General features: G+C 41.3%; 1 protein-coding gene across 4 annotated transcripts in view; it reads right to left on the bottom strand.

Moving 5' to 3' along the window:
* ell2 (elongation factor for RNA polymerase II 2) overlaps window positions 1-13,817 on the bottom strand; it is a 208,711-nt gene that overhangs the window by 122,024 nt on the left and 72,870 nt on the right. For all 4 annotated transcript variants that reach the window (XR_011593816.1, XM_070884734.1, XM_070884744.1 and 1 more), the window contains exons 3-4: window positions 9,244-9,365; window positions 7,433-7,596 (exon numbers count right to left, since the gene is read on the bottom strand). Coding sequence is in view for 3 of the 4 variants with exons in the window: in XM_070884734.1 (XP_070740835.1) it covers window positions 7,433-7,596; window positions 9,244-9,365 (286 nt within the window). In the remaining variant the exon portion in view is untranslated. The remainder of the gene's footprint in view (window positions 1-7,432; window positions 7,597-9,243; window positions 9,366-13,817) is intronic.

Raw genomic sequence — 13,817 nt, 5'->3', positions numbered from 1 at the left:
AGTCACGTTTGACAAATTTGCTGGATTTCTTTGACGTAGCAAACAGGGTAGATTAAAGGGGAACCAGTGGATGTGGTGTATTTGGACTTCCAGAAGGCATTTGACAAGGTGCCACATAAAAGGTTACTGCACAAGATAAAAGTTTACAGGGTTGGGGGTAATATTAGCATGGATAGAGGATTGGCTAACAGAAAACAGAGAGTCGGGATAAATGGTTCATTCTCAGGTTGGCAATCAGTAACTAGTGGCGTGCCGCAGGGATCAGTGCTGGGACCCCAACTATTTACAATCTATATTAACGACTTGGAAGAAGGGACCAAGTGTAATGTAGCCAAGTTTGCTGACGATACAAAGATGGGAAGAAAAGCAGTGAGGAGGACACAAAATTTGCAAATAGACATAGACTAAGTGAGTGGGCAAACATTTGGCAGATGGAAAGTGTGAGGTCATGCACTTTGGCAGAGAAAAAGAAAATCAAAGAGCAAGTTATTAACTTAAATGGGGAAAGATTACAAAATGCTGCAGTACAGCAGGACCTGGGACTACTTGTGCATGAAACACAAAAGGATAATATGTAGGTACAGCAAGCGGTCAGGAAGATCAATGGAATCTTGATCCTTATTGCAAAGGGGATGGAGTATAAAAGCAGGGAAGTCTTGCTAGTTATACAGGGTATTGGTGAGGCCACAGCTGGAATATTGCATGCAGTTTTGGTTTCCATATTTACGAAAGGATATACTTGCTTTGGAGGCAGTTCAGAGAAGGTTCACTACGTTGATTCAGAAGATGAGGGGCTTGACATTTGAGGAAAGGTTGAGCCTCTACTCATTGTAATTCAGATGAATGAGAGGTGATCTTATGACAATGTATAAGATTATGAGGGGGCTTGACAAGGTGGATGCAGAGAATGCTTCCACTGATAGGGGAGACTAGAACTAGAGGGCATAATAGAATAAGGGGCTGCCCATTTAAAACAGATGAGCAGAAATTTCTTGAGGGTCGAAAATCTGTGGAATTTGCTGCCTCAGAGCTGTGGAAGCTGGGATATTGTCTATTTCTGTCTTAAATTTATTCCGTTTCTTAAATAAGGGGAAAAGGGGTTATGGGGAGCAGGCAGGGAATTGGACTAGAGTCCATAATCAGATCAGCTATGATCATATTAAATGGCAAGCAGGCTCAAGGGGTCTTCTGATGTCGACTTCAATGTAGGGGACATTAAGTTTGCAGATGATTTAAAAAGTGGTTGCTAGTGAGGACAATAGCTGTAGACTGCAGGAAGACAAAAACGTGGCAAATACAATTCAATCCAGAGAAGTATGAGGTGGTGCATTTGGAAGCTGCTAACAAGGCAAGGGACTAAACAATAAATGTTAGGATAGAGAAATGGAGAGGAACTGAGGGACCTTGGCGTCCATAGATCCCTGGTAGCAGGACAGGTAGATAAGGTGGTCAAACAAGGCATTTGGAATACTTTCCTTTATTAGCCGAGGCATAGAATGCAAGAGCAAGGAGGTTAAGCTTGAAATACATAAAACACTAGTTAGGCCACAGATCGAGTACTGCGTACAGTTCTGGTCACGACATTACAGGGAGGATGTGATTGCACCAGAGCGGGTACAGGGGAGATTTGAGGATGCTGTCAGGACTGGAGAATTTTAGTTATGAGGAACGGTTGGATAGGCCGCAGTTGTTTTCTTTGGAACAGAAGAGTCTGAGGGGAGACTTGTTTGTGGTGTATAAAATTATGAAGGGCCTAGAGGGTGAATAATCAAAGGGCTATCGGGAGGGAGGAACTTAACACAATCACCAATGTAGTAGTACTAGGTAAAATAATGGGACTAAAGGTGGACAAGTCCTCTGGATCTGATGGCTTGCATCCTAGGGTCTTAAAAAGTGGCTGCAGAGATAGTAGATGCATTGGTTGAAATCTATCAAAATTCCCTGGATTCTGGAAAACTGCAAATGTAAGACCCCTATTTAAAAAAGGAGGCAGACAAAAAGCAGGAAACTATAGACCAGTTAGCCCAACATCTGTCGTTGGGAAAATGCGAGCCCATTATTAACGAAGCAGTAGCAGGACATTTGGAAAAGCATGATTCAATCAAGCAGAGTCAGCATGGTTTTATGAAAGGGAAATCATGTTTGACAAATTTGCTGGAGTTTTTTTTTGAGGACGTAACAATTAGGATGGATAAGAGGGAAACCAGTGGATGTGGTCTATTTGGATTTCCAGAACGCATTCGATAAGGTGCTACATAAAAGGTGACTGCACAAGATAAAAGTTCATGGTGTTGGGGGTAATACATTAGCATGGAGAGGGGATTGGCTAATTAACAAAAAAAAAGTCAGGATAAATGGGTCATTTTCCAGTTGGCAAACAGTGATTAGTGGGGGTGCCGCAGGGATTGGTGCTGGGTCCTCAACTATTTACAATCTATATTAATGACTTGGATGAAGGGATTGAGTGTAATATAGCCAAGTTTGCTGATGATACAAAAATAGGTGGGAAAGCAAATTGTGAGGAGGACACAAAGCATCTGCAAAGGGATTAGACAGGCTAAATGAGTGGGCAAAAATTTGGCAGATGGATTATAATGTGGGAAAATGAGTTTATCCACTTTAGTAGAAATAGAAAAGCAAATTATAATTTAAATGGAGAAAAATTGCAAAGTGCTGCAGTACAGAGACCTGGGGGTTCTTGTGCATGGAACACAAATAGTATGTGGATACAGCACGTAATCAGGAAGGCAAGTGGAATGTTGGCCTTTATTGCAAGGGGCAGAGTGTATAAAAGCAGAGAAGTCCTGCTACAACTGTATAGGGTATTGGTGAGGCCACACCTGAAGTACTGTGTACAATTTTGGTCTCCATATTTAAGGAAGGATATACTTTCATTGGAGGCTGTTCAGAGCAGGTTCACAAGGTTGATTCCGGAGATGAGGGAGTTGACTTAAGATAGGTTGGACCTATACACATTGGAGTTCAGCAGAATGAGAGGTGATCTTATTGAAACTTAAGATAATGAGGGGGCTCAACAAAGTGGATGCAGAGGGGATATTTTCACTCATAGGGAAACTAAAACTAGAGGACAGTTTTAGAATAAGGGACTGCCCATTTAAAACTGAGATTTCTTTTGAGGGTTGTAAATCTATGGAATTCTCTGTCCCAGAGAACTGTGGAGGCTGGGTCATTGAATATACTTAAGGCAGAGATACAAATTTTTGAGTGATAAGGGAATAAAAGATTATGGGGAGCAGGCAGGGAAGTGGAGCGGAGTCTATGATCAGATCAGCCATGATCTTATTGAATGGCAGAGCAGGCTTAAGGGGCCAAATGGCCTACTCCTCCTATTTCTTAAGAAAAATGTTCTTACCCATTTCCCTTAGTAGAGGTCAATGACCTAGAGGGCATTGATTTAAAGAGGGTTGAGGGAAGTTAGGGGCCTGGAACTCACTGCAATAAAGGGAGTTGGGGGCAGAAAACCTCAACACATCATTAAAGTCCTTGGGTTTGTATTATTTCCTTCAATGTATTTTACAGCAAATCAATTCTATTAAATAGCCAATCATTTTATTTAATGTATTAATTTTCACAACCCCATTAAATTAAACAGCCATCACCATTACCAATAAATGTTCACTGCTTAAGACTTAATAAATTTTACAACCACATTCAATACTCACTACTTCAATTTAAAAAGTTTGAGACTGCCAATAAAGAGCTACCACATTTATTTAATCAATACATTTTTGCAGGTAAAGCCGTCTGATTTCCCACTAACAATATGACGAGGGATTTGCGAGTGTTTAATATAAATTAACCAACCTTCATTTTATCTGAAGAAAGATTCTGCAAACTTGCATGCAGACGAAGCTAACCAATGACAAAGCAGAGTGTGCATCATCTGATCCATATGCATGGTATGAATTTCTGCAGGGGTTATCTTGCTTGTCTGCTGTAACAAAAAGCCCCAGGAAAAACAACAAACGGTATTTATGCCATTTTCTGGCATTTCCTTGGCTCTTCTACCAAAGTTATTGCAATCAGTAAATCCCTGTAGAAATTCAGCACAGTGCATTATGGTATATCCCCATAGAGGTGAGCGAAACAAATGCGGTAGAGAAAAGGTCGAGACATGAGGAGCCAAACAAATCACAGATTTCCAAAATAAAGCGCAAATTTGCATTTATATAGGACTTATGCCCTCAAAATATCCCAAAGTGCTTCACAGTCTGAATAGTTGAGTCATGTTGAGTACAGAATCAATTCTTAACTTACTTTTTTTCAGCTTAATGGAGTGTACCTTGAGATTATGAGGTTGCAATAGGAAAAATTTAACCACATAGAAATAACTGAAGTTTAAAGATGTGGCCAAAATAATGTCACCAATTACGATTTTTAATATGTTCTAAAAGATTTAATTGTGCTATAGATGTGTGAAGAGAAAAAGATTAGTGAAGACAAACGTAGGTAGGTCCCTTGCAGTCAGAATCAGGTGAATTTATAATGGGGAACAAAGAAATGGCAGACTAATTGAATAAATACTTTGGTTCTGTCTTCACGAAGGAAGACACATATAACCTTCTGGAAATACTAGGGGACCAAGGGTCTAGCAAGAAGGAGGAACTGAAAGAAATCCTTATTAGTCAGGAAATTGTGTTAGGGAAATTGATGGGATTGAAAGCCGATAAATCCCCAGAGCCTGATAGTCTGCACCCGAGTACTTAAGGAAGTGGCCCTAGAAATAGTGGATGCATTGATCATTTTCCAACAGTCTATCAACTCTGGATCAGTTCCTATGGATTGGAGGGTAGCTCATGTAACCCCACTTTTTAAAAAAAAAAGGAGAGAGAGAGAAAACGGGGAATTATAGACCGATTAGCCTGACATCAGTAGTGAGGAAAATGTTGGAATCAATTATTAAAGATGAAAAAGCAGCACATTTGAAAAGCAGTGACAGGATCGGTCCAAGTCAGCATGGATTTATGAAAGGGAAATCATACTTGACAAATCTAGAATTTTGAGAGGATGTAACTAGTAGAGTGGACGAGGGAGAACCAGTGTATGTGGTGCATTTGGACTTTCAAAAGGCTTTTGACAACGTCCCACACAAGAGATTGGTATGCAAAATTAAAGCACATGGTATTGGGGGTAATGTATTGACATGGATAGAGAACTGGTTGGCAGACAGGAAGCAGAGAGTCAGGATAAACGGGTCCTTCGCAGAATGGCAGGCAGTGACTAGTGGGTGCCGCAGGGCTCAGTGCTGGGACCCCAGCTATTTACAATATACATCAGTGATTTAGGTGAAGGAATTGAGTGTAATAGCTCCAAGTTTGCAGATGACACTAAGCTGGGTGGCGGTGTGAGTCGTGAGGAAGATGCTAAGAGGCTGCAGGGTGACTTGGACAGGTTAGGTGAGTGGGCAAATGCATGGCAGATGCAGTATAATGTAGGTAAATGTGAGGTTATCCACTTTGGTGGCAAAAACATGAAGGCAGAATACCTGAATGGCAGATTAGGAAAAGGAAGGGTGCAACAAGACCTGGGTGTCATGGTACGTCAGTCATTGAAAGTTGGCATGCAGGTACAGCGGGCGGTGAAGGTGGAAAATGGCATGTTGGCCTTCATAGCTAGGGGATTTGAATATAGGAGCAGGGAGGTTTTAATACAGTTGTACAGGACCTTGGTGAGGCCTCACCTGGAATAGTGTACACAGTTTTGGTCTCCTAATCTGAGTAAGTAAGTTCTTGCTATTGAGGGAGTGCAGCGAAGGTTCACCAGACTGATTCCTGGGATGGCAGGACTGACATATGAGGAGAGACTGGATCGACTGGGCCTGTAATCACTGGAGTTTAGATGAATGAGAGGGGATCTTAGACATAAAATTCTGATGGGACTAGACAGGTTAGATGCAGGAAGAATGTTCCTGAAGTTGGGGGAAGTCCAGAACCAGGGGGTCACAGTCCAAGGATAAGGGGTAAGCCATTTAGGACCTGGATGAGGAGAAACTTCTTCATTGAGTTGTGAACCTGTGGAATTCTCTACCACACAGAGTTGTTGATGTCAGTTCATTGGATATATTCAAGAGGGAGGTAGATATGGCCCTGACTGCTAAAGGGATCAAGGGATATGGAGAGAAAGCAGGAAAGGGATACGGAGGTGAATGATCAGCCATGATCTTATTGAATGGTGGTTAAGGCTCAAAGGGCCGAATGGCCTACTTCTGCACCTATTTTCTATGTTTCCATCAATTCTTGGATACCAATTTCTTGATCAATTGGCTCGGTCAGCACAAGCGTTTGGCTAGAAGCAAATTAATCTAGGTTGACACCTAGTAGTGACGGAGTGCTATATAATCACAATTGCTATCTGCCTGTTGAGGTATGATTCAAAGAAGAGCAGGGACTTACCCAATGTCCTGGGCCCCTCAACCATCAAAAATTAATTTCACAGTTGCTTGTGGAACTTTGCTGAGAGCAAAATGACTGCTACTTTAAATTATATAAGTGCCTTAACTTGTATGCAAAATATTTTGAAACATGGTGAGATGCAATATGCTGCTGTATAAATTGAAATTCTCTCCCTCTGTCTTCCTTTAAGACACAATAAAAACCAGCTCTGCAAAAGTTAGACAATCTAATTTGTACACCATAAGCACATGACAAGTCAAATTTTCCTCAAAGTATAAAGATATTACATTGCTAAAGGTTCTGAACTGGTTTAGTGCCATATTGTGTTTGTGTCCAGACACAAAAATAGGGTTATGATGTGCACAGCAAAGCAGTGGCCAACTCAACATCAAATTCCCTGGGCCATCTGCGATGCGCAATAAATCAGAAGGCTATGCTCTCAGACACAGAGACCACAATATATCAGCAGCATAAACAGCAAGGCATGTAGATTTCTCTCCTTAGAGCTACTCAACTTGCATTTATATAGCACCTTTGGCATAGCAAAATGTACCAAGGCGCTTCACAAAAATATGACACAGCCACCTACAGACAGGTGACCAAAAGCCTGGTCAAAGATGTCGGTTTTAAAGAAACCTACACAAAGGGAATAGCCAAGAATTAAAGTACTTTTTTAAAAAAGTATACATCTGGTCAACCTGATCATTTCACCATACATTCACTGTATAACAGTTACTGTCTGTAGCATTGACTTTGGTGGTCACTTAGTAAGTAGAGCTCTGGGCTCAAAGAATTCTTGATATTGCAACAGTCAATTTTTCTAGTCTGCTTGGAGATTCCTCAGCTGTTGGACAGCATAACAGATAGAAATAAAGTTGCGAGCCATGATTTTGAAAAAGAAAATGGAGACATGCATGCTTATACTTTTTTTCTTCTCTGCAGTACAAACATGACATCGATAGTTTTCCTTGTGTTCACATACCTTATTGAATTCTGCTTTAATTTAAAAAACCTCTTACCTACATATCGTCCACCAGGTTTAATAACTTTGGTACTTCGACTACGGGTTTCCTCCTCTGCTTGAGTCATCCGTTCTCGTGTTATCTGATAAGAATCATTCGTTGCACATATTGTAATTTTATCCTGTATGCTTCCAAAGCAGTCCAGCTCTGCAACTCCATTACTAGAGAGACAATTAGGATGTTAAATTAAATATAGTAGAATCATAGAAATTTACAGCACCAAAGGAGGCCATTTCACATTGTGTCCACTGTAGTTAATTTCAAGGTCTCATCACCTTCATAACATTAACAATTTTTTTAATTCATTCATTCATGGGATGTGGGTGTCACTGGCAAGGCCAGCATTTATTGCACATCCCCAATTGCCCTCGAGAAGGCGGTGGTGAGTCGCCTTCTTGAACCGCTGCAGTCTGTGCAGTGAAGATACTCACAGTGCTGTTAGGTAGGGAGTTTCAGAATTTTGACCCAGCAACAATGAAGGAATGGTGATATATTTCCAAGTTTGATAGTGAGAGACCTGGAGGAGAACTTGCAGGTTGTGGTTCCCTGCCTGCTGCCCTCATGCTCGGTGGTAGAGATTGTGGCTTTGGGAGGTGCCTAAGCAGCCTTGGTGAGTTGCTGCAGTGCATCTTGTAAATGGTACACACTGCAGCCATGTTGCACCAGTGGTGGAGTGTGAATGTCTAAAAGTGGTGGATGGGGTGCCAATCAAGCTATATTTGAAAAAAAAAGTTACTTTTATTAAAAATGTTTGTTGATTTGTACATTTTAAAGGCACAAATAAATGATCACTTTGTATGCCTTTTATTCCATTTCTCATTTGTAGTTACTCATGGTTATTGTGCATTCAGAAACATGTTATGCGATAGAATTCAACAGCAACTCTTGCAATATGCTTTCAGCTGCAACAATCAATTTGGGGTGAGGGGTGGAATAGGATTTCAAACTAGCAGTTTAAAGATTATTTTTGATGTTTTGGTTTAGCCATTAACTTCTTCAACTCTATCATGTGATCATTAAATTATTCACCAGTTTTTCCTCCAAGTGGTCTCATAACATTAGTTGGGGGCCAGTACATTTAAATCATATTGTCCTCTATTTACTATGTTACTAACAGTCAATAAGAGTATAAAATGTGGGAACTATATAGTTTACACATGACTTTTTATGCTAACATTAAGGAATGGAAACAAATAACCCTTCATGCTGTACATTGCATAATAGCACAAAAATATGTGTTTCAAGTACCTCTAAACCTTAAAAGTTGTGCATGATGCATTAATACATTAATGGTAGGTCGACTATACACTTAAATATGAAATTCAACAGTGTTATACCCATTGTTTTGTCGCAGAATATTGCAGAAACTGCAGTATTTGAAATCCTAAAATGAGATTTGATCAGATATCCCAAAATTAGATTTGATCAGCAAGATGAGATCCTTAAAATGGTCAAGTCACCATCAGAGTTCTCAGTTTAGTGAAATCATGGAATACGATTTTAGCCCATAATACTTTAATCTGATTTTGTGCAATGAGAATAATTTAAGTGACCTGCCAAAGACTCCAAAAAATTCTGCAAATTCCTACAACCTGCTGCATCCTACACTCTAGTTCAAAATACTGTCAAACTAATCCAATGTAACCAGGGTGCAAACAATTGATGATCTAACATTTAGATCAAACAGGTTGACTTGGGCATTCTTTGATCAAGTTAATTCGTTGACATGCAATGGGGTGCAATGCATATACTGTAATAGTTAGCCTCCAAATGAGTTTAATAACTAAAGAAAAACTGGTTTACAGTACCTGGAGATATACTGCTGGACACAATCAAAGCTTCCCTGAGGGTTATCTTTTCCAACATTGGATACATAAAAATCAAAATTTCGTGCTTCGTTGCAGGCATCTGTTCTTGGAATCTTTATCAACTATTGGAGAAACAAAAAAATGCCAACTTTTTAAAAAAAAACAGAATTCAGATTTGAAGCAAATTATCCTTGGATAAATCAACATACCTTTTCAGCATAGTACAGAGAACAATGTAACTAAAAGAAAACAAAGTATCTCAAGCAATATGTTTTCTCACAACCTGAAGGACTAAGCAGTTACCACTACTGGCAGAGTTTAGTGTTCTTCTACTAAGTCACCATACGGCGCTTCCTGGCAATGGACATCAACCTCACTTGCAAGATATTTTTTGGCAGATCATATTAGGACCTCAGTAGTGTACATTTAATTGGCATATGTCTAATTATTTTAGGCGCAGATTTTGCGGTAGCATTGATGATAAAACTGCCAGCATTCACGGCCAATACTCCTCAAAGTGACAGCAACTTCTGGAGTCAGCACGTGAGCAGACAAACGCAGAAATCCAGAAGTTGCCGTCAGTCATTGCTTGCTCCTCCACAGGTTGCACTGTGAAACTCACCTGAGCCAGTAATCAATTCAAATCACACTGAAGGATGATAACTTCCTCTATTACACTAGAATATCACTTAACCAGCCTCTCTTCCTCCTCACCCCCCCCCCACCGCACAAAAAAAGTTAAGCCTTGTTGGGAGGTTAAGTGTGTATTGACTGAACAATCATTCTGGCCCTTAAAACAAATTTGATTTGTAGAATGTCAATTTTTCCATTGTGATAATTACATGGCTTTGAAAATATATATTAAATTTGATACTTCAGCTTCTACCGTAACCTGTGTTGTGTTCCAATCTTTATTTTGCTCTAAAATTTATAAAAAGTAAATTATAATCTGTGGATTCTATTACTTGGTTTGCTGTCTGAGAATTCTTCAATGCGATTAGCTGCTTAGCCTGCTTGATGACATCACTGTTGCTGGATGGTGGAGATTCACTTGATTTGATGAGAGATTCAAACTAAAATCAGGAGCGCTAAAATTTCCAACAGAGATCACTAGGTCTTTGTGGGCAGCTTTCTTCGAGATCAGCGTCGAGCATGGTCGCTTCCTAACTGATCGCAAATGCTGGGCCGATAGTCCCAACAGATTACACAAAGTGCAGTGCCCATTTATAAGGAAGCATTTATTTGTATTCATTGATTATGCTAAAGCTCTTGATTTGGTTACCCAAATAAAGTATGAGATGTTTTGTTTTCCCTATAGAACCATAGAAGTTCACCATGTCTGTGCTGGCTCAGGGCACCAAAACTAATCCCACCACCTCACACTGTCCCCATGGAATTATATTTTCAGTTTAAAATATTTACCCAATTTTCCCTTAAATTATGCAATAGTTTCTGACTCAGTTCCAATGGCAAATACCTTTGCACAAAGAATTTTCTTCTAACCTCTATTGCTGTTGGTAACAATTTAGGAGGTACGATCATGTAGTGGTCACCATCTCCCCCATCAAAAGGCGCATTATCTACCATCCTGTGCTGTGCACCAGTCCAGTTCTAAACTCCTGTTCCTCTCAGGATCTTGGGGCCCAACATTGCCCAAGCCGTTTTTTCGGCATACTAGCCTGAAGCGCGGCGACTTTGCATGCAGGAAAGGGCGCCAGAAAAAAGGGGCCCCATCCTGGCTGCTCTTCGGAGCCCCTGGAGTCATGGTGTGGAGACTGAAGGGGAGGGGGGGGGTTAGCAGAGCAACAGACCAGCGCAGAAAGCACTACAGGCAACGGTTCAGAGAGATGCGCGCATGCGCCTGCCCTCCCAGAGCATCCTGTGGGCAGGACCCGATGCTCGCAGCCCCTATCCCAGGCCGAAGGGACACCCAATCTCGCCACACCCTATCCCTGGCCGAATGGACTCCTGCACCGGCCAGCCCGCTGAGTTCCCGGGCAGGTAGGACTTCGCTTCTATTTTTTTTTTATTTAATGGCTGTGTTTGAGCCTTTCGATTTGGGTGTTGGGAAGAGGGTGGCGTGGGAGGAGAAAGAAAGTGTGTGTGTCTCTCTCTCTCTCTCTCTCCCCCGTGACATCACGGCCAGCAGCTCACATTTCTCCTGTAGGATTTACTTCATTTATATTAGTATTTTAATTGTTTGAGCTTTTCCTTGCAATGTTTGGTGCTTGGTTGTTGAGGTCTTCTCCAGTTCCCTTCCCTCCCCTATACCTGCCCTAATGTCTGCCAAATGTGCGCTGCTTTTTCTTCACTGCCCGCAAGGTTTTTCAGAGCTGGCCACATACTCCAAGTCCACTTAGGTCAGTGTAAGTTTTTGCTGGCCAAAAGTGGCATAAACGGCCAAAACTGGCTTAAGTGGCTGGGAACACCCACTTTGGAAAAAAAAAAACAATCTAAAAAATCATCCCTAACTGACTTACTCTGGAGCAAATCTTTTGGGGAAAATGGCATTTTTTTTAAACTTGCACCAGAAAAAAAATAACTTGCTCCAAAAAAAATTGATGCAAGTCATGGCCAGGATTGGGCCCTTTGAATGGGAACATAGGAACAAGAGTAGGCCACTCAGGATGTCAAGCATGTTCCACTATTCTATTGCAACATGGCTGATCTGTACTTCAACTCCATTTACCCACCTTTGCTCCATATCCCTTGCCAACAAAATAATCAATCTTAGTCTAGTAAATTCCAATTGAACCAGCATCCACAACATTGAGTTTCAGATTTCCACAACCCTGTGTCTGAAAAAGTGGTTCCTGATTTCACTCCTAAATGGCCCGACACCAATTTTAAGAATATACCTAGTTTAGGATTCCCCCAGCAGAGGAAATAAGTTTCTGTATCTACCCCCACTGAATTCCTTTAGAACACTCAAACTTCTAAACTTAAAGGGCTGGATTTTCGGCTTTGCCGTTTTTGGGGTGAAAACAGGCAGAGCAGGAAATTTATTGCCCGATTGTTTGCGCCGTATGGAACAACTTGTGTCATTTAACACTGCCAAGAGAGGATTTGCACAACTTTCACGGCGCTAAAACGGGAACCTTGCCAACTAAAGTGCGGGGCCAGGAGCACTCCTAGAGGGGACCTGGAAGGGGAATTCACAAAAGCATTTCCAACACCCTTGCAACACAAATCACTACAAAAATGTAGAACAACTGGAACTTACCTTTTTTTCAGTTTAACCAACTCACTGCCACCAGCAGGGCTGGACCGCTGTGGTGCGTATGGGTCTGCATTGTCGAAACTTCTGCCGGTGTTGCAAGGAGAGCTGTGGCACACCCGGCGCAGCTTTCCCCGGTGGTGCTTCTAAGCGCCGCCACAAAACTGGAGGATGGCGCCCGGACGCAAAAGAGCTTACCGCCCCATTTTTTGTCGTGAAGGGTCAAATTCCAGGTCGCAAACGATCCGAAAATCCAATCCAATAGGTAAACAAGTAAAGTTTAAGTAACCTGTCCTCATATTTTAATGCTTTAAGCCCTGGTATCATTCTGGTGAATCTGCCCTCCAATATATCTTTCCCGAGTTTCGGTGCCCAAAACTAAACACAGTACGAGAGAGAGAGAGAGAGAGAGAGAGAGAGAGAGAGAGAGAGAGAGAGAGTCTGACCAAGGATTAGTACAACTGAAGAATTACTCCCTTACCATTGAGATAAAGGTCTACATTGCATCGGCCCTTTTTATTGCATTTTGTACTTGTGTACTAGCTTTTAATGTGTAAATGGACACCCTTTGCTCATCCATAGCTCCTGCCATTAAAATATTCAGATTTATATGTGAGATCCAAAGCAAATGACCCAAGATTTGTGCTCCCCCCCCCCCACCCCACCCAACTCATTGAATTGCTAAAATCAGGGTTCTGCATCACTCCAAAATCAAAAGAACACTAACATCCGTTACAAGTGGCATTCTCTATCACATAACCAGATACTGATTTGCATAAAGCAACTTTATCCAATTGTCTAAACTAAAAATATTTGGACAAGTTGTAAAATATCTGCAGTAGATACTCCTTGGAAACAGATTTTAGAACAGCTAGATTTTAATTCTGAATCCCTATAATTCAATTACAGTCCTTGAGTTAATTCTCAATTAGTGATTTTGTTGTGGAGTCACATAAAAATGACCAAGTTAGCTCAATATTTGCATTATTTTTCCAGGAATGTGCATCGTGCCAGTTCACTTCAGTGGTGTGCAGAGAATGACAGATTGAAAAGTGAAGATATTGAGATAGTTCTATTGTATAGATAACACATTGGGGTCAAGTTTCGGCCTGAGTTGCTCCTATTTTTTTGGAGCAACTGGTTTAGAATGGAGTATCTTAGAAATTGCAATTCTCAGCATTTAGTTTGCTCCAGTTCTAGTCAGTTGAACAGTTTCATTTTCAAAAGGGGGCAGGAGGAAAGAGTGGGGGGGGGGGAAGAAGGAGGGAGGAGGAAAGAGCGGAGGGGGGGGGAGAAGGAGGGAGGAGGAAAGAGCGGGGGAGGGGGGGGGGAAGAGGGGGAGGTAAGAGCCGGGGGG

The sequence above is a fragment of the Pristiophorus japonicus genome, chromosome 1 (assembly GCF_044704955.1).
Source record: "Pristiophorus japonicus isolate sPriJap1 chromosome 1, sPriJap1.hap1, whole genome shotgun sequence".
In the NCBI taxonomy this organism is placed as follows: domain Eukaryota; kingdom Metazoa; phylum Chordata; class Chondrichthyes; family Pristiophoridae; genus Pristiophorus; species Pristiophorus japonicus.
The sequence above is the reverse complement of the archived record's forward strand: the minus strand, read 5'-3'. Positions and strand labels throughout refer to the sequence as shown.